Below are 27637 nucleotides of genomic sequence, written 5' to 3' on the forward strand. Positions count from 1 at the left end.
TGTTTTTTTGCCAATTTTAACCGCACACTTGTTGTTTGTGTACATGGATTGTATAATGATGTATCTTTTTCCCCCAACACCATTTTCCATCAATTTAACACAACAAAATGTGGAAAAAGTCAAGGGGTGTGAGTACTTTCTGAAGGCACTGTGTATATATACTGAACAGAAATATAAACGCAATATGCAACAATTTCAAAGATTTTTACTGAGTTACAGTTCATATGAGGAAATCAATCAATTGAAATAAATTCATTAGGCCCTAATCTATGGATTTCACATGACTGGGAATACAGATATGCATCTGTTGGTCACAGATACCTTAAAAGAAATGGACCTCACAAACCTCAGGATCCTGCCTATACCATAACCCCACCGCCACCATGGGGCACTCTGTTCACAACATCAGCAAACTACTCGCCGACATGACACCATACACGTGGTCTGCTGTTTTGAGGCCGGTTGGATGTACTGCCAGATTCTCTAAAACGATGTTGGAGGTGGTTTATGGTAGAGAAATTAACATTGAATAATCTGGTAACAGTTCTGGTGGACATTCCTGCAATCAGCATGCCAATTGCACGCTGTGGCATTTTGTTGTGTGACAAAACTGCACATTTTAGAGTGGCCTTTTATTGCCCCCAGCACAAGGTGCACCTGTGTGATGATCATACTGTTAATCAGCTTCTTGATATGCCACACCTGTCAGGTGGATGGATTATCTTGGCAGAGGAGAAATGCTCACTAGCAGGAATGTAAACAAATATGCTTTTTGTGCGTATGGGAACAACACTTTACATGTTGCGTTTATATTTTTGTTCAGTGTATATCTCTCTGTCTCTCTACCAGTCTGTCGCTCCCATCCCCGTGCTTTAAGGTGTAATGCTTTAGATCCACTGTGTTTTCTCTGTCACAGTAGCTGCAGCTTCTCTGCCCTTCCATGGTCCTCTGTGTGCCAGCAGGGCTGTGTAGGGCTGGAGGTGCTAAGCACACCTGCCTGAGATGTGCTCCACCGATACACAGAGGAGGGGTGGGGAGAGACACACACACACACACACACACACACACACACACACACACACACACACACACACACACACACACACACACACACACACACACACACACACACACACACACACACACACACACACACACACACACCACCCCAGGGCGATCAGCAAGAGCACAAGAATCCAATTTTCAATTTAAAGTGGAGTGGGAAATGTACCTGGCCCCTAGGGCCTCTAGCCAGCACTATCTCTGACTCCAATACAGTGGAGGGGGGGGTGGAGGGGGGGTATGGGGGATTGGCAGTGACAATGTGTGTGGGAGAGAGGGCGAGAGACAGAGTGAAAGACAGAGATAGATAGAGAGAGACTGTGAGTGAGTCAGTGAGTGAAAAAGAGCAAGCGAGTTAGAGAGAGAGAGAGAGAGAGAGAGAGAGAGAGAGAGAGAGAGAGAGAGAGAGAGAGAGAGAGAGAGAGAGAGAGAGACTATGTGTGGGCTATCACTATACCCACGTCCACCATAAGTTCTTCTGAGTTTTCTCCCTCCCTCTCTCGCTGTCCTGTCTCCCTCCCTCTCTCCCTGTCCTGTCTCCCTGTCCTGTCTCCCTGTCATGTCTCCATGTCATGTCTCCCTGTCCTGTCTCCCTGTCCTGTCTCCCTGTCCTGTCTCCCTGTGTCCATCAGTGCCCTGGCAGTAATCATGGTCTTTGTACTCCCAGAGGAGTCTGGTTTCTGGAAGGTAAATGAGGCCAGGGGTTTTGGTTGGTAATGGATCTGAGGGGGCCTGGCAGTATGCCTATCCCCGGGAACCCTATCTGAGTCTGGGAGTGGCGGTAAGGCCCCTAAGTGCATTGGGCATGGCCCAGACGTCTCATCCCTACTCAACCCACCCAGCCAAATACAGACCCCTGTCTGTTCATGAGTCACATTTGATCAATACCACTCGACAGCAGTATTGTAGAAAACATTTCAGAAAACTTCAAACTGATGTAAATTGTTTTGTATTGCACTTACATGTTGTGCAGGACACACCAGCCACAGTGAGGGTCTCCTGAGCCCAGACACTCGCTGCAGGTGGAGTACTGGCCACAGGCTTCCACTGGTACCCTCGTCATCTACACAGAGAGAGAGATACACACAGAGTTATAGCCTGGCTACAGACAGAAAAACAAGGTAGGAGTGGAGGAGAGGAAGTGATAAAGAGAGGAGGAGAGAAGGAGGGGAGTATGAGGGTGTTGGGTTATTTTTAAAATAAAAAAAAAATATATATTTCACCTTTATTTAACCAGGTAGGCTAGTTGAGAACAAGTTCTCATTTACAACTGCGACCTGGCCAAGATAAAGCATAGCAGTGATTCATCTTGATCAATGATTCATCTTGATCAATTCCACATTCCACCAGGACACAATATCAGCTCACACACAGACACCCTTCACTCCTCTTCAGTCAGGACATATTGGACACATCTCTGGTTCATAGTTAATCACTATGATTTATAACCATGCCAATGCTGACTGGCATTGACTGGCACTGACTGGCATTGGTATTGAGTGCCAGTGCTCTGGGGCAGGGCTGAAACAGACGGGAGAGTTCCACTCTGTGCAGAGGGTAGTGCCTCCTTGTCTCCATGGTAACAGCATCGAGCGCTCCCGGTGTCAACTGCATTTGATTAATGAGACGTCATTGGAGGATGACCGCTGTCACTCAAATTGGTCGTGGGTGACAGCAGGGAGGGGGGAAGGGGCAGAGAGAGAGGAGATCATCACAGGGACATCATGTCCATCACTATGGGTTTATAGAGAAGGCACTGCTGTTCATGATAATGGTGTGTGTGTGTCCGTGTATGTGCGTACGCACAGGCATGTATATCTTTGTGCGTTTGTGTGTATTGGTGTGTGTACAGGTGTGTGTGTTCGTGTGTGTGCGTGTATGTGCGTACACAAGGGGATGTATATTTTTGTGTGTGTGCATTGGTGTGTGCGTGTGCGTGTGCGTGTGTGTGTGTGTGCGTGCATCGGTGTGTGCGTGTGCGTGTGTGTGTGTGCGTGTGTGTGCATTGGTGTGTGCGTGTGTGTGTGTGTGAGTGTGTGTGTGTGTGGTGTGTGTGTGTGTGTGTGTGTGTGTGTGCATTGGTGTGTGCGTGTGTGTGTGCGTAGGTACGCGCGCGCGTGTGTGTGTGTGTGTGTGCATGGTGTGTGTGTGTGTGTGTGTGTGTGTGTGTGTGTGTGTGTGTGTGTGTGTGTGTGTGTGTGTGTGTGTGTGTGTGTGTGTGTGTGTGTGTGTGTGTGTGTGTGTGTGTGTGTGTGTGTGTGTGTGTGTGTGTGTGTGTGTGTGTGTGTGTGTGTGTGTGTGTGTGTGTGTGTGTGTGTGTGTGTGTGTGTGTGTGTGTGTGTGTGTGTGTGTGTGTGTGTGTGTGTGTGTGTGTGTGTGTGTGTGTGTGTGTGTGCATGTGTGTGTGTGTGTGTGTGTGTGTGTGTGTGTGTGTGTGTGTGTGTGTGTGTGTGTGTGTGTGTGTGTGTGTGTGTGTGTGTGTGTGTGTGTGTGTGTGTGTGTGTGTGTGTGTGTGTGTGTGTGTGTGTGTGTGTGTGTGTATAAACTATACTAACCCCCCTTCCCACTCCAAAAAAGGAAATTACTCTTTCCTGTGCGGTGGAGCATCTCAATATCTAGAAAAGTTCAATCATGCTTTGGTGACACCTTCCATACATTAGTGTAGCACCTTTACAGCTTTGCTGGAAGTTAACATTTTTCTGTGGATGCATCCAACATTTCTGCCTAAAAAATCCACCAAAATACTCTTACAGATGAGAAACTATGCAATTACCTGGGAAAGGTTTTTGAGGAAACATGGAGGTAGCTCGTCCATACCAACACTCACAGGGCAACTGCACTGACATTTAGTACGTGTAAAGGTTGATGCTATTCATAACGTAGTAAAACGTATCAGATAACTTTATCTCTGATTTTACCCTCGGGTGAGATCAGAGTGGCTTAAAACGTGACACTTTTTACCAGATTTTTAAATGGATATTTTCTATTGTGGAGGAGAGGAGAGAGTGCAGGGTGTAAGAGCAGTCATTTCCTCCAGACAGACTTGAGAGAACCCATCTCTCCTCCAGACAGACTAGAGAGAACCCATCTCTCCTCTCCAGACAGACTAGAGAGAACCCATCTCTCCTCTCCTGACAGACTAGAGAGAAGCCATCTCTCCTCTCCTGACAGACTAGAGAGAAGCCATCTCTCCTCTCCTGACAGACTAGAGAGAAGCCATCTCTCCTCTCCTGACAGACTAGAGAGAAGCCATCTCTCCTCCTGACAGACTAGAGAGAACCCATCTCTCCTCCAGACAGACTAGAGAGAACCCATCTCTCCTCCAGACAGACTAGAGAGAACCCATCTCTCCTCCAGACAGACTAGAGAGAACCCATCTCTCCTCCAGACAGACTAGAGAGAAGCCATCTCTCCTCCAGACAGACTAGAGAGAACCCATATCTCCTCCAGACAGACTAGAGAGAACCCATCTCTCCTCTCCTGACAGACTAGAGAGAACCCATCTCTCCTCTCCTAACAGACTAGAGAGAACCCATCTCTCCTCCAGACAGACTAGAGAGAACCCATCTCTCCTCCAGACAGACTAGAGAGAAGCCATCTCTCCTCTCCTAACAGACTAGAGAGAACCCATCTCTCCTCCAGACAGACTAGAGAGAAGCCATCTCTCCTCCAGACAGACTAGAGAGAACCCATCTCTCCTCCAGACAGACTAGGGAGAACCCATCTCTCCTCTCCTGACAGACTAGAGAGAAGCCATCTCTCCTCTCCTAACAGACTAGAGAGAACCCATCTCTCCTCCAGACAGACTAGAGAGAACCCATCTCTCCTCCAGACAGACTAGAGAGAACCCATCTCTCCTCTCCTGACAGACTAGAGAGAACCCATCTCTCCTCTCCTGACAGACTAGAGAGAACCCATCTCTCCTCCAGACAGACTAGGGAGAACCCATCTCTCCTCTCCTGACAGACTAGAGAGAACCCATCTCTCCTCTCCTAACAGACTAGAGAGAACCCATCTCTCCTCCAGACAGACTAGAGAGAACCCATCTCTCCTCTCCTGACAGACTAGAGAGAACCCATCTCTCCTCCAGACAGACTAGAGAGAAGCCATCTCTCCTCTCCAGACAGACTAGAGAGAACCCATCTCTCCTCCAGACAGATTAGAGAGAAGCCATCTCTCTTCTCCAGACAGACTAGAGAGAACCCATCTCTCCTCTCATAACAGACTAGAGAGAACCCATCTCTCCTCCAGACAGACTAGAGAGAAGCCATCTCTCCTCTCCTGACAGACTAGAGAGAACCCATCTCTCCTCCAGACAGACTAGAGAGAAGCCATCTCTCCTCCAGACAGACTAGGGAGAACCCATCTCTCTTCTCCAGACAGACTAGAGAGAACCCATCTCTCCTCCAGACAGACTAGGGAGAACCCATCTCTCCTCTCCAGAGAGACTAGAGAGAACCCATCTCTCCTCCAGACAGACTAGAGAGAACCCATCTCTCCTCTCCTGACAGACTAGAGAGAAGCCATCTCTCCTCTCCTGACAGACTAGAGAGAAGCCATCTCTCCTCCAGACAGACTAGAGAGAAGCCATCTCTCCTCCAGACAGAGTAGGGAGAAGCCATCTCTCCTCTCCTGACAGACTAGAGAGAACCAATCTCTCCTCCAGACAGACTAGAGAGAACCCATCTCTCCTCTCCTGACAGACTAGAGAGAACCCATCTCTCCTCTCCAGACAGACTAGAGAGAACCCATCTCTCCTCTCCTAACAGACTAGAGAGAACCCATCTCTCCTCCAGACAGACTAGAGAGAACCCATCTCTCCTCTCCTAACAGACTAGAGAGAACCCATCTCTCCTCTCCTGACAGACTAGAGAGAACCCATCTCTCCTCCAGACAGACTAGGGAGAACCCATCTCTCCTCCAGACAGACTAGAGAGAACCCATCTCTCCTCCAGACAGACTAGAGAAAACCCATCTCTCCTCTCCTAACAGACTAGAGAGAACCCATCTCTCCTCCAGACAGACTAGGGAGAACCCATCTCTCCTCCAGACAGACTAGGGAGAACCCATCTCTCCTCCAGACAGACTAGAGAGAACCCATCTCTCCTCCAGACAGACTAGAGAGAACCCATCTCTCCTCTCCTAACAGACTAGAGAGAACCCATCTCTCCTCCAGACAGACTAGGGAGAACCCATCTCTCCTCCAGACAGACTAGGGAGAACCCATCTCTCCTCCAGACAGACTAGGGAGAACCCATCTCTCCTCCAGACAGACTAGAGAGAACCCATCTCTCCTCCAGACAGACTAGAGAGAACCCATCTCTCCTCCAGACAGACTAGAGAGAACCCATCTCTCCTCCAGACAGACTAGAGAGAACCCATCTCTCCTCCAGACAGACTAGAGAGAACCCATCTCTCCTCCAGACAGACTAGAGAGAACCCATCTCTCCTCCAGACAGACTAGAGAGAACCCATCTCTCCTCCAGACAGACTAGAGAGAACCCATCTCTCCTCCAGACAGACTAGAGAGAACCCATCTCTCCTCCAGACAGACTAGAGAGAACCCATCTCTCCTCCAGACAGACTAGAGAGAACCCATCTCTCCTCTCCTAACAGACTAGAGAGAACCCATCTCTCCTCCAGACAGACTAGAGAGAACCCATATCTCCTCCAGACAGACTAGAGAGAACCCATCTCTCCCCCAGACAGACTAGAGAGAACCCATCTCTCCTCCAGACAGACTAGAGAGAACCCATCTCTCCTCCAGACAGACTAGAGAGAACCCATCTCTCCTCTCCTAACAGACTAGAGAGAACCCATCTCTCCTCCAGACAGACTAGAGAGAACCCATCTCTCCTCCAGACAGACTAGAGAGAACCCATCTCTCCTCCAGACAGACTAGAGAGAACCCACCTCTCCTCTCCAGACAGACGAGAGAGAACCCATCTCTCCTCCAGACAGACTAGAGAGAACCAATCTCTCCTCTCCAGACAGACGAGAGAGAACCCATCTCTCCTCCAGACAGACTAGAGAGAACCCATCTCTCCTCCAGACAGACTAGAGAGAACCCATCTCTCCTCTCCAGACAGACGAGAGAGAACCCATCTCTCCTCCAGACAGACTAGAGAGAACCCATCTCTCCTCCAGACAGACTAGAGAGAACCCATCTCTCCTCTCCAGACAGACGAGAGAGAACCCATCTCTCCTCCAGACAGACTAGAGAGAACCAATCTCTCCTCTCCAGACAGACGAGAGAGAACCCATCTCTCCTCCAGACAGACTAGAGAGAACCCATCTCTCCTCCAGACAGACTAGAGAGAACCCATCTCTCCTCCAGACAGACTAGAGAGAACCCATCTCTCCTCCAGACAGACTAGAGAGAACCCATCTCTCCTCCAGACAGACTAGAGAGAACCCATCTCTCCTCCAGACAGACTAGAGAGAACCCATCTCTCCTCCAGACAGACTAGAGAGAACCCATCTCTCCTCTCCTAACAGACTAGAGAGAACCCATCTCTCCTCCAGACAGACTAGAGAGAACCCATATCTCCTCCAGACAGACTAGAGAGAACCCATCTCTCCTCCAGACAGACTAGAGAGAACCCATCTCTCCTCCAGACAGACTAGAGAGAACCCATCTCTCCTCCAGACAGACTAGAGAGAACCCATCTCTCCTCTCCTAACAGACTAGAGAGAACCCATCTCTCCTCCAGACAGACTAGAGAGAACCCATCTCTCCTCCAGACAGACTAGAGAGAACCCATCTCTCCTCCAGACAGACTAGAGAGAACCCATCTCTCCTCTCCAGACAGACGAGAGAGAACCCATCTCTCCTCCAGACAGACTAGAGAGAACCAATCTCTCCTCTCCAGACAGACGAGAGAGAACCCATCTCTCCTCCAGACAGACTAGAGAGAACCCATCTCTCCTCCAGACAGACTAGAGAGAACCCATCTCTCCTCTCCAGACAGACGAGAGAGAACCCATCTCTCCTCCAGACAGACTAGGGAGAACCCATCTCTCCTCTCCAGACAGACTAGGAGAACCCTGTCCCAAATGACACCCTATGTCCTATATGGGCCCTGGTCAAAAATAGTGCACTACATAGGGAGTATGGTGTCATTTGAATGCACGCTTACACTGTGCCTCTCTCCCTTCATACAGCATTTATCTATATAAAGACTATAACGCAACCCTGACTGAAATTCTCTAGCTGTATCAGAATGGTGATACATACCCTGAATGTGTTTCATATCAGGGTGAGATAGAACGAGTACATTGGGTCGTTGAACCACTGTCCTCCATATATTTCTGATAAAGGGGGCAAGGAGAGGGGGCAAGGAGAGGGTGCAAGGCGAGGGTGCAAGGAGAGGGGGGAGGAGGGAGGGGGGGCATCTAATATGATGAAATATAACCTGGGCCTATAAATGTGTGGTGCTGGGAGGGAGGAAATGAGAGTAGTTATTCTCCACCCTCCTGTTATTTATAGACAGACAGAGAGGAGAGTAGTTATGATCTCCACCCTCCTGTTATTCATAGACAGACAGAGAGGAGAGTAGTTATGATCTCCACCCTCCTGTTATTCATAGACAGACAGAGAGGAGAGTAGTTATGATCTCCACCCTCCTGTTATTCATAGACAGACAGAGAGGAGAGTAGTTATGATCTCCACCCTCCTGTTATTCATAGACAGACAGAGAGGAGAGTAGTTATGATCCCCACCCTCCTGTTATTCATAGACAGACAGAGAGGAGAGTAGTTATGATCTCCACCCTCCTGTTATTTATAGACAGACAGAGAGGAGAGTAGTTATGACCTCCACCCTCCTGTTATTTATAGACAGACAGAGAGGAGAGTAGTTATGATCTCCACCCTCCTGTTATTTATAGACAGACAGAGAGGAGAGTAGTTATGATCCCCACCCTCCTGTTATTTATAGACAGACAGAGAGGAGAGTAGTTATGATCTCCACCCTCCTGTTATTTATAGACAGACAGAGAGGAGAGTAGTTATGATCTCCACCCTCCTGTTATTTATAGACAGACAGAGAGGAGAGTAGTTATGATCCCCACCCTCCTGTTATTTATAGACAGACAGAGAGGAGAGTAGTTATGATCAACACCCTCCTGTTATTCATAGACAGACAGAGAGGAGAGTAGTTATGATCCCCACCCTCCTGTTATTTATAGACAGACAGAGAGGAGAGTAGTTATGATCTCCACCCTCCTGTTATTTATAGACAGACAGAGAGGAGAGTAGTTATGATCCCCACCCTCCTGTTATTTATAGACAGACAGAGAGGAGAGTAGTTATGATCCCCACCCTCCTGTTATTTATAGACAGACAGAGAGGAGAGTAGTTATGATCTCCACCCTCCTGTTATTTATAGACAGACAGAGAGGAGAGTAGTTATGATCCCCACCCTCCTGTTATTTATAGACAGACAGAGAGGAGAGTAGTTATGATCTCCACCCTCCTGTTATTTATAGACAGACAGAGAGGAGAGTAGTTATGATCCCCACCCTCCTGTTATTTATAGACAGACAGAGAGGAGAGTAGTTATGATCCCCACCCTCCTGTTATTCATAGACAGACAGAGAGGAGAGTAGTTATGATCCCCACCCTCCTGTTATTCATAGACAGACAGAGAGGAGAGTAGTTATGATCTCCACCCTCCTGTTATTCATAGACAGACAGAGAGGAGAGTAGTTATGGTCTCCACCCTCCTGTTATTCATAGACAGACAGAGAGGAGAGTAGTTATGATCCCCACCCTCCTGTTATTTATAGACAGACAGAGAGGAGAGTAGTTATGATCTCCACCTTCCTGTTATTTATAGACAGACAGAGAGGAGAGGAGAGTAGTTATGATCTCCACCCTCCTGTTATTTATAGACAGACAGAGAGGAGAGTAGTTATGATCTCCACTCTCCTGTTATTCATAGACAGACAGAGAGGAGAGTAGTTATGATCTCCACCCTCCTGTTATTCATAGACAGACAGAGAGGAGAGTAGTTATGATCTCCACCCTCCTGTTATTTATAGACAGACAGAGAGGAGAGTAGTTATGATCTCCACCCTCCTGTTATTCATAGACAGACAGAGAGGAGAGTAGTTATGATCCCCACCCTCCTGTTATTTATAGACAGACAGAGAGGAGAGTAGTTATGATCTCCACTCTCCTGTTATTTATAGACAGACAGAGAGGAGAGTAGTTATGATCCCCACCCTCCTGTTATTTATAGACAGACAGAGAGGAGAGTAGTTATGATCCCCACCCTCCTGTTATTTATAGACAGACAGAGAGGAGAGTAGTTATGATCTCCACCCTCCTGTTATTCATAGACAGACAGAGAGGAGAGTAGTTATGATCTCCACCCTCCTGTTATTCATAGACAGACAGAGAGGAGAGTAGTTATGATCTCCACCCTCCTGTTATTCATAGACAGACAGAGAGGAGAGTAGTTATGACCCCCACCCTTCTGTTATTCATAGACAGACAGAGAGGAGAGTAGTTATGTTCTCCACCCTCCTGTTATTTATAGACAGACAGAGAGGAGAGTAGTTATGATCTACACCCTCCTGTTATTCATAGACAGACAGAGAGGAGAGTAGTTATGATCCCCACCCTCCTGTTATTTATAGACAGACAGAGAGGAGAGTAGTTATGATCCCCACCCTCCTGTTATTCATAGACAGACAGAGAGGAGAGTAGTTATGACCCCCCCCCTCCTGTTATTTATAGACAGACAGAGAGGAGAGTAGTTATGATCTCCACCCTCCTGTTATTTATAGACAGACAGAGAGGAGAGTAGTTATGATCTCCACCCTCCTGTTATTTATAGACAGACAGAGAGGAGAGTAGTTATGATCCCCACCCTCCTGTTATTTATAGACAGACAGAGAGGAGGGGAGAGTAGTTATGATCCCCACCCTCCTGTTATTCATAGACAGACAGAGAGGAGAGTAGTTATGATCCCCACCCTCCTGTTATTTATAGACAGACAGAGAGGAGAGTAGTTATGATCTCCACCCTCCTGTTATTCATAGACAGACAGAGAGGAGAGGAGAGTAGTTATGATCCCCACCCTCCTGTTATTCATAGACAGACAGAGAGGAGAGTAGTTATGATCCCCACCCTCCTGTTATTCATAGACAGACAGAGAGGAGAGTAGTTATGATCCCTACCCTCCTGTTATTTATAGACAGACAGAGAGGAGAGTAGTTATGATCCCCACCCTCCTGTTATTTATAGACAGACAGAGAGGAGAGTAGTTATGATCTACACCCTCCTGTTATTCATAGACAGACAGAGAGGAGAGTAGTTATGATCCCCACCCTCCTGTTATTCATAGACAGACAGAGAGGAGAGTAGTTATGATCTCCACCCTCCTGTTATTTATAGACAGACAGAGAGGAGAGTAGTTATGATCCCCACCCTCCTGTTATTTATAGACAGACAGAGAGGAGAGTAGTTATGATCCCCACCCTCCTGTTATTTATAGACAGACAGAGAGGAGAGTAGTTATGATCTACACCCTCCTGTTATTCATAGACAGACAGAGAGGAGAGTAGTTATGATCTACACCCTCCTGTTATTCATAGACAGACAGAGAGGAGAGTAGTTATGATCCCCACCCTCCTGTTATTTATAGACAGACAGAGAGGAGAGTAGTTATGATCTACACCCTCCTGTTATTTATAGACAGACAGAGAGGAGAGTAGTTATGATCCCCACCCTCCTGTTATTTATAGACAGACAGAGAGGAGAGTAGTTATGATCTCCACCCTCCTGTTATTTATAGACAGACAGAGAGGAGAGTAGTTATGATCTACACCCTCCTGTTATTCATAGACAGACAGAGAGGAGAGTAGTTATGATCCCCACCCTCCTGTTATTTATAGACAGACAGAGAGGAGAGTAGTTATGATCCCCACCCTCCTGTTATTCATAGACAGACAGAGAGGAGAGTAGTTATGATCCCCACCCTCCTGTTATTTATAGACAGACAGAGAGGAGAGTAGTTATGATCTACACCCTCCTGTTATTCATAGACAGACAGAGAGGAGAGTAGTTATGATCCCCACCCTCCTGTTATTTATAGACAGACAGAGAGGAGAGTAGTTATGATCTCCACCCTCCTGTTATTTATAGACAGACAGAGAGGAGAGTAGTTATGATCTACACCCTCCTGTTATTTATAGACAGACAGAGAGGAGAGTAGTTATGATCTACACCCTCCTGTTATTCATAGACAGACAGAGAGGAGAGTAGTTATGATCCCCACCCTCCTGTTATTTATAGACAGACAGAGAGGAGAGTAGTTATGATCTCCACCCTCCTGTTATTTATAGACAGACAGAGAGGAGAGTAGTTATGATCTACACCCTCCTGTTATTCATAGACAGACAGAGAGGAGAGTAGTTATGATCCCCACCCTCCTGTTATTTATAGACAGACAGAGAGGAGAGTAGTTATGATCTCCACCCTCCTGTTATTTATAGACAGACAGAGAGGAGAGTAGTTATGATCTACACCCTCCTGTTATTCATAGACAGACAGAGAGGAGAGTAGTTATGATCCCCACCCTCCTGTTATTTATAGACAGACAGAGAGGAGAGTAGTTATGATCTCCACCCTCCTGTTATTCATAGACAGACAGAGAGGAGAGTAGTTATGATCTACACCCTCCTGTTATTCATAGACAGACAGAGAGGAGAGTAGTTATGATCTCCACCCTCCTGTTATTTATAGACAGACAGAGAGGAGAGTAGTTATGATCTCCACCCTCCTGTTATTTATAGACAGACAGAGAGGAGAGTAGTTATGATCTACACCCTCCTGTTATTTATAGACAGACAGAGAGGAGAGTAGTTATGATCTCCACCCTCCTGTTATTTATAGACAGACAGAGAGGAGAGTAGTTATGATCCCCACCCTCCTGTTATTTATAGACAGACAGAGAGGAGAGTAGTTATGATCTACACCCTCCTGTTATTTATAGACAGACAGAGAGGAGAGTAGTTATGATCCCCACCCTCCTGTTATTTATAGACAGACAGAGAGGAGAGTAGTTATGATCTACACCCTCCTGTTATTTATAGACAGACAGAGAGGAGAGTAGTTATGATCCCCACCCTCCTGTTATTTATAGACAGACAGAGAGGAGAGTAGTTATGATCTACACCCTCCTGTTATTTATAGACAGACAGAGAGGAGAGTAGTTATGATCCCCACCCTCCTGTTATTTATAGACAGACAGAGAGGAGAGTAGTTATGATCCCCACCCTCCTGTTATTTATAGACAGACAGAGAGGAGAGTAGTTATGATCTACACCCTCCTGTTATTCATAGACAGACAGAGAGGAGAGTAGTTATGATCCCCACCCTCCTGTTATTTATAGACAGACAGAGAGGAGAGTAGTTATGATCTACACCCTCCTGTTATTCATAGACAGACAGAGAGGAGAGTAGTTATGATCTACACCCTCCTGTTATTTATAGACAGACAGAGAGGAGAGTAGTTATGATCCCCACCCTCCTGTTATTTATAGACAGACAGAGAGGAGAGTAGTTATGATCCCCACCCTCCTGTTATTTATAGACAGACAGAGAGGAGAGTAGTTATGATCTACACCCTCCTGTTATTCATAGACAGACAGAGAGGAGAGTAGTTATGATCCCCACCCTCCTGTTATTTATAGACAGACAGAGAGGAGAGTAGTTATGATCCCCACCCTCCTGTTATTTATAGACAGACAGAGAGGAGAGTAGTTATGATCTACACCCTCCTGTTATTTATAGACAGACAGAGAGGAGAGTAGTTATGATCTACACCCTCCTGTTATTCATAGACAGACAGAGAGGAGAGTAGTTATGATCTACACCCTCCTGTTATTCATAGACAGACAGAGAGGAGAGTAGTTATGATCCCCACCCTCCTGTTATTTATAGACAGACAGAGAGGAGAGTAGTTATGATCTCCACCCTCCTGTTATTCATAGACAGACAGAGAGGAGAGTAGTTATGATCTCCACCCTCCTGTTATTCATAGACAGACAGAGAGGAGAGTAGTTATGATCTACACCCTCCTGTTATTTATAGACAGACAGAGAGGAGAGTAGTTATGATCCCCACAACCCTCCTGTTATTCATAGACAGACAGAGAGGAGAGTAGTTATGATCCCCACCCTCCTGTTATTTATAGACAGACAGAGAGGAGAGTAGTTATGATCTACACCCTCCTGTTATTTATAGACAGACAGAGAGGAGAGTAGTTATGATCCCCACCCTCCTGTTATTTATAGACAGACAGAGAGGAGAGTAGTTATGATCTACACCCTCCTGTTATTTATAGACAGACAGAGAGGAGAGTAGTTATGATCCCCACCCTCCTGTTATTTATAGACAGACAGAGAGGAGAGTAGTTATGATCTCCACCCTCCTGTTATTCATAGACAGACAGAGAGGAGAGTAGTTATGATCCCCACCCTCCTGTTATTCATAGACAGACAGAGAGGAGAGTAGTTATGATCTCCACCCTCCTGTTATTTATAGACAGACAGAGAGGAGAGTAGTTATGATCCCCACCCTCCTGTTATTTATAGACAGACAGAGAGGAGAGTAGTTATGATCTCCACCCTCCTGTTATTTATAGACAGACAGAGAGGAGAGTAGTTATGATCTACACCCTCCTGTTATTTATAGACAGACAGAGAGGAGAGTAGTTATGATCTCCACCCTCCTGTTATTTATAGACAGACAGAGAGGAGAGTAGTTATGATCTCCACCCTCCTGTTATTTATAGACAGACAGAGAGGAGAGTAGTTATGATCCCCCCCTCCTGTTATTCATAGACAGACAGAGAGGAGAGTAGTTATGATCCCCACCCTCCTGTTATTTATAGACAGACAGAGAGGAGAGTAGTTATGATCCCCACCCTCCTGTTATTCATAGACAGACAGAGAGGAGAGTAGTTATGATCTACACCCTCCTGTTATTTATAGACAGACAGAGAGGAGAGTAGTTATGATCTACACCCTCCTGTTATTTATAGACAGACAGAGAGGAGAGTAGTTATGATCCCCCCCCTCCTGTTATTTATAGACAGACAGAGAGGAGAGTAGTTATGATCCCCACCCTCCTGTTATTTATAGACAGACAGAGAGGAGAGTAGTTATGATCTACACCCTCCTGTTATTCATAAACAGACAGAGAGGAGAGTAGTTATGATCTCCACCCTCCTGTTATTTATAGACAGACAGAGAGGAGAGTAGTTATGGTCTCCACCCTCCTGTTATTTATAGACAGACAGAGAGGAGAGTAGTTATGATCTCCACCCTCCTGTTATTCATAGACAGACAGAGAGGAGAGTAGTTATGATCTCCACCCTCCTGTTATTCATAGACAGACAGAGAGGAGAGTAGTTATGATCTCCACCCTCCTGTTATTTATAGACAGACAGAGAGGAGAGTAGTTATGATCCCCACCCTCCTGTTATTCATAGACAGACAGAGAGGAGAGTAGTTATGATCTCCACCCTCCTGTTATTTATAGACAGACAGAGAGGAGAGTAGTTATGATCTACACCCTCCTGTTATTCATAGACAGACAGAGAGGAGAGTAGTTATGATCTCCACCCTCCTGTTATTTATAGACAGACAGAGAGGAGAGTAGTTATGATCTCCACCCTCCTGTTATTTATAGACAGACAGAGAGGAGAGTAGTTATGATCTCCACCCTCCTGTTATTTATAGACAGACAGAGAGGAGAGTAGTTATGATCCCCCCCCTCCTGTTATTTATAGACAGACAGAGAGGAGAGTAGTTATGATCCCCACCCTCCTGTTATTCATAGACAGACAGAGAGGAGAGTAGTTATGATCTACACCCTCCTGTTATTTATAGACAGACAGAGAGGAGAGTAGTTATGGTCTCCACCCTCCTGTTATTTATAGACAGACAGAGAGGAGAGTAGTTATGATCTACACCCTCCTGTTATTCATAGACAGACAGAGAGGAGAGTAGTTATGATCTCCACCCTCCTGTTATTTATAGACAGACAGAGAGGAGAGTAGTTATGATCCCCACCCTCCTGTTATTCATAGACAGACAGAGAGGAGAGTAGTTATGATCCCCACCCTCCTGTTATTTATAGACAGACAGAGAGGAGAGTAGTTATGATCTCCACCCTCCTGTTATTTATAGACAGACAGAGAGGAGAGTAGTTATGATCTCCACCCTCCTGTTATTTATAGACAGACAGAGAGGAGAGTAGTTATGGTCTCCACCCTCCTGTTATTTATAGACAGACAGAGAGGAGAGTAGTTATGATCAACACCCTCCTGTTATTTATAGACAGACAGAGAGGAGAGTAGTTATGATCCCCACCCTCCTGTTATTTATAGACAGACAGAGAGGAGAGTAGTTATGATCTCCACCCTCCTGTTATTTATAGACAGACAGAGAGGAGAGTAGTTATGGTCTCCACCCTCCTGTTATTTATAGACAGACAGAGAGGAGAGTAGTTATGATCTCCACCCTCCTGTTATTTATAGACAGACAGAGAGGAGAGTAGTTATGATCCCCACCCTCCTGTTATTTATAGACAGACAGAGAGGAGAGTAGTTATGATCCCCACCCTCCTGTTATTCATAGACAGACAGAGAGGAGAGTAGTTATGATCCCCACCCTCCTGTTATTCATAGACAGACAGAGAGGAGAGTAGTTATGATCTCCACCCTCCTGTTATTCATAGACAGACAGAGAGGAGAGTAGTTATGGTCTCCACCCTCCTGTTATTCATAGACAGACAGAGAGGAGAGTAGTTATGATCCCCACCCTCCTGTTATTTATAGACAGACAGAGAGGAGAGTAGTTATGATCTCCACCTTCCTGTTATTTATAGACAGACAGAGAGGAGAGGAGAGTAGTTATGATCTCCACCCTCCTGTTATTTATAGACAGACAGAGAGGAGAGTAGTTATGATCTCCACTCTCCTGTTATTCATAGACATACAGAGAGGAGAGTAGTTATGATCTCCACCCTCCTGTTATTCATAGACAGACAGAGAGGAGAGTAGTTATGATCTCCACCCTCCTGTTATTTATAGACAGACAGAGAGGAGAGTAGTTATGATCTCCACCCTCCTGTTATTCATAGACAGACAGAGAGGAGAGTAGTTATGATCCCCACCCTCCTGTTATTTATAGACAGACAGAGAGGAGAGTAGTTATGATCTCCACTCTCCTGTTATTTATAGACAGACAGAGAGGAGAGTAGTTATGATCCCCACCCTCCTGTTATTCATAGACAGACAGAGAGGAGAGTAGTTATGATCCCCACAACCCTCCTGTTATTCATAGACAGACAGAGAGGAGAGTAGTTATGATTCCCACCCTCCTGTTATTTATAGACAGACAGAGAGGAGAGTAGTTATGATCTCCACCCTCCTGTTATTCATAGACAGACAGAGAGGAGAGTAGTTATGGTCTCCACCCTCCTGTTATTTATAGACAGACAGAGAGGAGAGTAGTTATGATCCCCACCCTCCTGTTATTTATAGACAGACAGAGAGGAGAGTAGTTATGATCTCCACCCTCCTGTTATTCATAGACAGACAGAGAGGAGAGTAGTTATGATCTCCACCCTCCTGTTATTCATAGACAGACAGAGAGGAGAGTAGTTATGATCTCCACCCTCCTGTTATTCATAGACAGACAGAGAGGAGAGTAGTTATGACCCCCACCCTTCTGTTATTCATAGACAGACAGAGAGGAGAGTAGTTATGTTCTCCACCCTCCTGTTATTTATAGACAGACAGAGAGGAGAGTAGTTATGATCTACACCCTCCTGTTATTCATAGACAGACAGAGAGGAGAGTAGTTATGATCCCCACCCTCCTGTTATTTATAGACAGACAGAGAGGAGAGTAGTTATGATCCCCACCCTCCTGTTATTCATAGACAGACAGAGAGGAGAGTAGTTATGACCCCCCCCCTCCTGTTATTTATAGACAGACAGAGAGGAGAGTAGTTATGATCTCCACCCTCCTGTTATTTATAGACAGACAGAGAGGAGAGTAGTTATGATCTCCACCCTCCTGTTATTTATAGACAGACAGAGAGGAGAGTAGTTATGATCCCCACCCTCCTGTTATTTATAGACAGACAGAGAGGAGGGGAGAGTAGTTATGATCCCCACCCTCCTGTTATTCATAGACAGACAGAGAGGAGAGTAGTTATGATCCCCACCCTCCTGTTATTTATAGACAGACAGAGAGGAGAGTAGTTATGATCTCCACCCTCCTGTTATTCATAGACAGACAGAGAGGAGAGGAGAGTAGTTATGATCCCCACCCTCCTGTTATTCATAGACAGACAGAGAGGAGAGTAGTTATGATCCCCACCCTCCTGTTATTCATAGACAGACAGAGAGGAGAGTAGTTATGATCTCCACCCTCCTGTTATTTATAGACAGACAGAGAGGAGAGTAGTTATGATCTACACCCTCCTGTTATTTATAGACAGACAGAGAGGAGAGTAGTTATGATCCCCACCCTCCTGTTATTTATAGACAGACAGAGAGGAGAGTAGTTATGATCTCCACCCTCCTGTTATTTATAGACAGACAGAGAGGAGAGTAGTTATGATCTCCACCCTCCTGTTATTTATAGACAGACAGAGAGGAGAGTAGTTATGGTCTCCACCCTCCTGTTATTTATAGACAGACAGAGAGGAGAGTAGTTATGATCTACACCCTCCTGTTATTCATAGACAGACAGAGAGGAGAGTAGTTATGATCTCCACCCTCCTGTTATTCATAGACAGACAGAGAGGAGAGTAGTTATGGTCTCCACCCTCCTGTTATTCATAGACAGACAGAGAGGAGAGTAGTTATGATCTCCACCCTCCTGTTATTCATAGACAGACAGAGAGGAGAGTAGTTATGATCCCCCCCCTCCTGTTATTTATAGACAGACAGAGAGGAGAGTAGTTATGGTCTCCACCCTCCTGTTATTTATAGACAGACAGAGAGGAGAGTAGTTATGATCTCCACCCTCCTGTTATTCATAGACAGACAGAGAGGAGAGTAGTTATGATCCCCACCCTCCTGTTATTTATAGACAGACAGAGAAGAGAGTAGTTATGATCTCCACCCTCCTGTTATTCATAGACAGACAGAGAGGAGAGTAGTTATGGTCTCCACCCTCCTGTTATTCATAGACAGACAGAGAGGAGAGTAGTTATGATCTCCACCCTCCTGTTATTTATAGACAGACAGAGAGGAGAGTAGTTATGATCTCCACCCTCCTGTTATTTATAGACAGACAGAGAGGAGAGTAGTTATGATCTACACCCTCCTGTTATTCATAGACAGACAGAGAGGAGAGTAGTTATGATCCCCACCCTCCTGTTATTTATAGACAGACAGAGAGGAGAGTAGTTATGATCCCCACCCTCCTGTTATTCATAGACAGACAGAGAGGAGAGTAGTTATGATCCCCCCCCTCCTGTTATTTATAGACAGACAGAGAGGAGAGTAGTTATGATCTCCACCCTCCTGTTATTTATAGACAGACAGAGAGGAGAGTAGTTATGATCCCCACTCTCCTGTTATTTATAGACAGACAGAGAGGAGAGTAGTTATGATCTCCACCCTCCTGTTATTCATAGACAGACAGAGAGGAGAGGAGAGTAGTTATGATCCCCACCCTCCTGTTATTCATAGACAGACAGAGAGGAGAGTAGTTATGATCTCCACCCTCCTGTTATTCATAGACAGACAGAGAGGAGAGTAGTTATGGTCTCCACCCTCCTGTTATTCATAGACAGACAGAGAGGAGAGTAGTTATGATCTCCCCCCTCCTGTTATTCATAGACAGACAGAGATGAGAGTAGTTATGATCCCCACCCTCCTGTTATTTATAGACAGATAGAGAGGAGAGTAGTTATGATCTCCACCCTCCTGTTATTTATAGACAGACAGAGAGGAGAGTAGTTATGATCTCCACCCTCCTGTTATTTATAGACAGACAGAGAGGAGAGTAGTTATGGTCTCCACCCTCCTGTTATTTATAGACAGACAGAGAGGAGAGTAGTTATGATCTACACCCTCCTGTTATTCATAGACAGACAGAGAGGAGAGTAGTTATGATCCCCACCCTCCTGTTATTTATAGACAGACAGAGAGGAGAGTAGTTATGATCCCCACCCTCCTGTTATTCATAGACAGACAGAGAGGAGAGTAGTTATGATCCCCCCCCTCCTGTTATTTATAGACAGACAGAGAGGAGAGTAGTTATGATCTCCACCCTCCTGTTATTTATAGACAGACAGAGAGGAGAGTAGTTATGATCTCCACCCTCCTGTTATTTATAGACAGACAGAGAGGAGAGTAGTTATGATCCCCACCCTCCTGTTATTTATAGACAGACAGACAGAGAGGAGAGGAGACTAGTTATGATCCCCACCCTCCTGTTATTCATAGACAGACAGAGAGGAGAGTAGTTATGATCCCCACCCTCCTGTTATTTATAGACAGACAGAGAGGAGAGTAGTTATGATCTCCACCCTCCTGTTATTCATAGACAGACAGAGAGGAGAGGAGAGTAGTTATGATCCCCACCCTCCTGTTATTCATAGACAGACAGAGAGGAGAGTAGTTATGATCCCCACCCTCCTGTTATTCATAGACAGACAGAGAGGAGAGTAGTTATGATCTCCACCCTCCTGTTATTCATAGACAGACAGAGAGGAGAGTAGTTATGGTCTCCACCCTCCTGTTATTCATAGACAGACAGAGAGGAGAGTAGTTATGATCTCCACCCTCCTGTTATTCATAGACAGACAGAGAGGAGAGTAGTTATGATCCCCACCCTCCTGTTATTTATAGACAGACAGAGAGGAGAGTAGTTATGATCTCCACCCTCCTGTTATTCATAGACAGACAGAGAGGAGAGTAGTTATGATCCCCACCCTCCTGTTATTTATAGACAGACAGAGAAGAGAGTAGTTATGATCTCCACCCTCCTGTTATTCATAGACAGACAGAGAGGAGAGTAGTTATGGTCTCCACCCTCCTGTTATTTATAGACAGACAGAGAGGAGAGTAGTTATGATCTCCACCCTCCTGTTATTCATAGACAGACAGAGAGGAGAGTAGTTATGATCCCCCCCCTCCTGTTATTTATAGACAGACAGAGAGGAGAGTAGTTATGGTCTCCACCCTCCTGTTATTTATAGACAGACAGAGAGGAGAGTAGTTATGATCTACACCCTCCTGTTATTCATAGACAGACAGAGAGGAGAGTAGTTATGATCCCCACCCTCCTGTTATTTATAGACAGACAGAGAGGAGAGTAGTTATGATCCCCACCCTCCTGTTATTCATAGACAGACAGAGAGGAGAGTAGTTATGATCTCCACCCTCCTGTTATTTATAGACAGACAGAGAGGAGAGTAGTTATGATCTCCACCCTCCTGTTATTTATAGACAGACAGAGAGGAGAGTAGTTATGATCTACACCCTCCTGTTATTCATAGACAGACAGAGAGGAGAGTAGTTATGATCCCCACCCTCCTGTTATTTATAGACAGACAGAGAGGAGAGTAGTTATGATCCCCACCCTCCTGTTATTCATAGACAGACAGAGAGGAGAGTAGTTATGATCCCCCCCCCTCCTGTTATTTATAGACAGACAGAGAGGAGAGTAGTTATGATCTCCACCCTCCTGTTATTTATAGACAGACAGAGAGGAGAGTAGTTATGATCCCCACTCTCCTGTTATTTATAGACAGACAGAGAGGAGAGTAGTTATGATCTCCACCCTCCTGTTATTCATAGACAGACAGAGAGGAGAGGAGAGTAGTTATGATCCCCACCCTCCTGTTATTCATAGACAGACAGAGAGGAGAGTAGTTATGATCCCCACCCTCCTGTTATTCATAGACAGACAGAGAGGAGAGTAGTTATGATCTCCACCCTCCTGTTATTCATAGACAGACAGAGAGGAGAGTAGTTATGGTCTCCACCCTCCTGTTATTCATAGACAGACAGAGAGGAGAGTAGTTATGATCTCCCCCCTCCTGTTATTCATAGACAGACAGAGATGAGAGTAGTTATGATCCCCACCCTCCTGTTATTTATAGACAGATAGAGAGGAGAGTAGTTATGATCTCCACCCTCCTGTTATTTATAGACAGACAGAGAGGAGAGTAGTTATGATCTCCACCCTCCTGTTATTTATAGACAGACAGAGAGGAGAGTAGTTATGGTCTCCACCCTCCTGTTATTTATAGACAGACAGAGAGGAGAGTAGTTATGATCTACACCCTCCTGTTATTCATAGACAGACAGAGAGGAGAGTAGTTATGATCCCCACCCTCCTGTTATTTATAGACAGACAGAGAGGGAGAGTAGTTATGATCCCCACCCTCCTGTTATTCATAGACAGACAGAGAGGAGAGTAGTTATGATCCCCCCCCTCCTGTTATTTATAGACAGACAGAGAGGAGAGTAGTTATGATCTCCACCCTCCTGTTATTTATAGACAGACAGAGAGGAGAGTAGTTATGATCTCCACCCTCCTGTTATTTATAGACAGACAGAGAGGAGAGTAGTTATGATCCCCACCCTCCTGTTATTTATAGACAGACAGACAGAGAGGAGAGGAGAGTAGTTATGATCCCCACCCTCCTGTTATTCATAGACAGACAGAGAGGAGAGTAGTTATGATCCCCACCCTCCTGTTATTTATAGACAGACAGAGAGGAGAGTAGTTATGATCTCCACCCTCCTGTTATTCATAGACAGACAGAGAGGAGAGGAGAGTAGTTATGATCCCCACCCTCCTGTTATTCATAGACAGACAGAGAGGAGAGTAGTTATGATCCCCACCCTCCTGTTATTCATAGACAGACAGAGAGGAGAGTAGTTATGATTTCCACCCTCCTGTTATTCATAGACAGACAGAGAGGAGAGTAGTTATGGTCTCCACCCTCCTGTTATTCATAGACAGACAGAGAGGAGAGTAGTTATGATCTCCACCCTCCTGTTATTCATAGACAGACAGAGAGGAGAGTAGTTATGATCCCCACCCTCCTGTTATTTATAGACAGACAGAGAGGAGAGTAGTTATGATCTCCACCCTCCTGTTATTTATAGACAGACAGAGAGGAGAGTAGTTATGATCTCCACCCTCCTGTTATTTATAGACAGACAGAGAGGAGAGTAGTTATGGTCTCCACCCTCCTGTTATTTATAGACAGACAGAGAGGAGAGTAGTTATGATCTACACCCTCCTGTTATTCATAGACAGACAGAGAGGAGAGTAGTTATGATCTCCACCCTCCTGTTATTTATAGACAGACAGAGAGGAGAGTAGTTATGATCTCCACCCTCCTGTTATTCATAGACAGACAGAGAGGAGAGTAGTTATGATCCCCACCCTCCTGTTATTTATAGACAGACAGAGAGGAGAGTAGTTATGATCCCCCCCCCTCCTGTTAGTTATAGACAGACAGAGAGGAGAGTAGTTATGATCTCCACCCTCCTGTTATTTATAGACAGACAGAGAGGAGAGTAGTTATGATCTCCACCCTCCTGTTATTTATAGACAGACAGAGAGGAGAGTAGTTATGATCTCCACCCTCCTGTTATTCATAGACAGACAGAGAGGAGAGTAGTTATGATCTCCACCCTCCTGTTATTTATAGACAGACAGAGAGGAGAGTAGTTATGATCTCCACCCTCCTGTTATTCATAGACAGACAGAGAGGAGAGTAGTTATGATCCCCACCCTCCTGTTATTCATAGACAGACAGAGAGGAGAGTAGTTATGATCCCCACCCTCCTGTTATTCATAGACAGACAGAGAGGAGAGTAGTTATGATCTCCACCCTCCTGTTATTTATAGACAGACAGAGAGGAGAGTAGTTATGATCTCCACCCTCCTGTTATTTATAGACAGACAGAGAGGAGAGTAGTTATGATCCCCACCCTCCTGTTATTCATAGACAGACAGAGAGGAGAGTAGTTATGATCTCCACCCTCCTGTTATTTATAGACAGACAGAGAGGAGAGTAGTTATGATCTCCACCCTCCTGTTATTTATAGACAGACAGAGAGGAGAGTAGTTATGATCCCCACCCTCCTGTTATTCATAGACAGACAGAGAGGAGAGTAGTTATGATCTCCACCCTCCTGTTATTCATAGACAGACAGAGAGGAGAGTAGTTATGATCTCCACCCTCCTGTTATTCATAGACAGACAGAGAGGAGAGTAGTTATGATCCCCACCCTCCTGTTATTTATAGACAGACAGAGAGGAGAGTAGTTATGATCTCCACCCTCCTGTTATTTATAGACAGACAGAGAGGAGAGTAGTTATGATCCCCACCCTCCTGTTATTTATAGACAGACAGACAGAGAGGAGAGGAGAGTAGTTATGATCCCCACCCTCCTGTTATTCATAGACAGACAGAGAGGAGAGTAGTTATGATCCCCACCCTCCTGTTATTTATAGACAGACAGAGAGGAGAGTAGTTATGATCTCCACCCTCCTGTTATTCATAGACAGACAGAGAGGAGAGGAGAGTAGTTATGATCCCCACCCTCCTGTTATTCATAGACAGACAGAGAGGAGAGTAGTTATGATCCCCACCCTCCTGTTATTTATAGACAGACAGAGAGGAGAGTAGTTATGATCTCCACCCTCCTGTTATTCATAGACAGACAGAGAGGAGAGTAGTTATGATCCCCACCCTCCTGTTATTCATAGACAGACAGAGAGGAGAGTAGTTATGATCCCCACCCTCCTGTTATTCATAGACAGACAGAGAGGAGAGTAGTTATGATCTCCACCCTCCTGTTATTTATAGACAGACAGAGAGGAGAGTAGTTATGATCTCCACCCTCCTGTTATTTATAGACAGACAGAGAGGAGAGTAGTTATGATCCCCACCCTCCTGTTATTCATAGACAGACAGAGAGGAGAGTAGTTATGATCTCCACCCTCCTGTTATTTATAGACAGACAGACAGAGAGGAGAGGAGAGTAGTTATGATCCCCACCCTCCTGTTATTTATAGACAGACAGAGAGGAGAGTAGTTATGATCCCCCCCCCTCCTGTTAGTTATAGACAGACAGAGAGGAGAGTAGTTATGATCTCCACCCTCCTGTTATTTATAGACAGACAGAGAGGAGAGTAGTTATGATCTCCACCCTCCTGTTATTTATAGACAGACAGAGAGGAGAGTAGTTATGATCTCCACCCTCCTGTTATTCATAGACAGACAGAGAGGAGAGTAGTTATGATCTCCACCCTCCTGTTATTTATAGACAGACAGAGAGGAGAGTAGTTATGATCTCCACCCTCCTGTTATTCATAGACAGACAGAGAGGAGAGTAGTTATGATCCCCACCCTCCTGTTATTCATAGACAGACAGAGAGGAGAGTAGTTATGATCCCCACCCTCCTGTTATTCATAGACAGACAGAGAGGAGAGTAGTTATGATCTCCACCCTCCTGTTATTTATAGACAGACAGAGAGGAGAGTAGTTATGATCTCCACCCTCCTGTTATTTATAGACAGACAGAGAGGAGAGTAGTTATGATCCCCACCCTCCTGTTATTCATAGACAGACAGAGAGGAGAGTAGTTATGATCTCCACCCTCCTGTTATTTATAGACAGACAGAGAGGAGAGTAGTTATGATCTCCACCCTCCTGTTATTTATAGACAGACAGAGAGGAGAGTAGTTATGATCCCCACCCTCCTGTTATTCATAGACAGACAGAGAGGAGAGTAGTTATGATCTCCACCCTCCTGTTATTCATAGACAGACAGAGAGGAGAGTAGTTATGATCTCCACCCTCCTGTTATTCATAGACAGACAGAGAGGAGAGTAGTTATGATCCCCACCCTCCTGTTATTTATAGACAGACAGAGAGGAGAGTAGTTATGATCTCCACCCTCCTGTTATTTATAGACAGACAGAGAGGAGAGTAGTTATGATCCCCACCCTCCTGTTATTTATAGACAGACAGACAGAGAGGAGAGGAGAGTAGTTATGATCCCCACCCTCCTGTTATTCATAGACAGACAGAGAGGAGAGTAGTTATGATCCCCACCCTCCTGTTATTTATAGACAGACAGAGAGGAGAGTAGTTATGATCTCCACCCTCCTGTTATTCATAGACAGACAGAGAGGAGAGGAGAGTAGTTATGATCCCCACCCTCCTGTTATTCATAGACAGACAGAGAGGAGAGTAGTTATGATCCCCACCCTCCTGTTATTTATAGACAGACAGAGAGGAGAGTAGTTATGATCTCCACCCTCCTGTTATTCATAGACAGACAGAGAGGAGAGTAGTTATGATCCCCACCCTCCTGTTATTCATAGACAGACAGAGAGGAGAGTAGTTATGATCCCCACCCTCCTGTTATTCATAGACAGACAGAGAGGAGAGTAGTTATGATCTCCACCCTCCTGTTATTTATAGACAGACAGAGAGGAGAGTAGTTATGATCTCCACCCTCCTGTTATTTATAGACAGACAGAGAGGAGAGTAGTTATGATCCCCACCCTCCTGTTATTCATAGACAGACAGAGAGGAGAGTAGTTATGATCTCCACCCTCCTGTTATTTATAGACAGACAGAGAGGAGAGTAGTTATGATCTCCACCCTCCTGTTATTTATAGACAGACAGAGAGGAGAGTAGTTATGATCCCCACCCTCCTGTTATTCATAGACAGACAGAGAGGAGAGTAGTTATGATCTCCACCCTCCTGTTATTCATAGACAGACAGAGAGGAGAGTAGTTATGATCTCCACCCTCCTGTTATTCATAGACAGACAGAGAGGAGAGTAGTTATGATCCCCACCCTCCTGTTATTTATAGACAGACAGAGAGGAGAGTAGTTATGATCTCCACCCTCCTGTTATTTATAGACAGACAGAGAGGAGAGTAGTTATGATCCCCACCCTCCTGTTATTTATAGACAGACAGACAGAGAGGAGAGGAGAGTAGTTATGATCCCCACCCTCCTGTTATTCATAGACAGACAGAGAGGAGAGTAGTTATGATCCCCACCCTCCTGTTATTTATAGACAGAAAGAGAGGAGAGTAGTTATGATCTCCACCCTCCTGTTATTCATAGACAGACAGAGAGGAGAGGAGAGTAGTTATGATCCCCACCCTCCTGTTATTCATAGACAGACAGAGAGGAGAGTAGTTATGATCCCCACCCTCCTGTTATTTATAGACAGACAGAGAGGAGAGTAGTTATGATCTCCACCCTCCTGTTATTCATAGACAGACAGAGAGGAGAGGAGAGTAGTTATGATCCCCACCCTCCTGTTATTCATAGACAGACAGAGAGGAGAGTAGTTATGATCTCCACCCTCCTGTTATTTATAGACAGACAGAGAGGAGAGTAGTTATGATCTCCACCCTCCTGTTATTTATAGACAGACAGAGAGGAGAGTAGTTATGATCCCCACCCTCCTGTTATTCATAGACAGACAGAGAGGAGAGTAGTTATGATCTCCACCCTCCTGTTATTCATAGACA

General features: G+C 45.4%; 1 protein-coding gene across 1 annotated transcript in view; it reads right to left on the reverse strand.

Moving 5' to 3' along the window:
* plxna4 (plexin A4) overlaps positions 1–27637 on the reverse strand; it is a 559926-nt gene that overhangs the window by 209407 nt on the left and 322882 nt on the right. The window contains exon 5 of the mRNA XM_071332139.1: positions 2025–2125. Coding sequence (XP_071188240.1) covers positions 2025–2125 — 101 coding nt within the window. The remainder of the gene's footprint in view (positions 1–2024; positions 2126–27637) is intronic.

Source organism: Salvelinus alpinus, chromosome 11 (genome assembly GCF_045679555.1).
Source record: "Salvelinus alpinus chromosome 11, SLU_Salpinus.1, whole genome shotgun sequence".
NCBI lineage: Eukaryota > Metazoa > Chordata > Actinopteri > Salmoniformes > Salmonidae > Salvelinus > Salvelinus alpinus.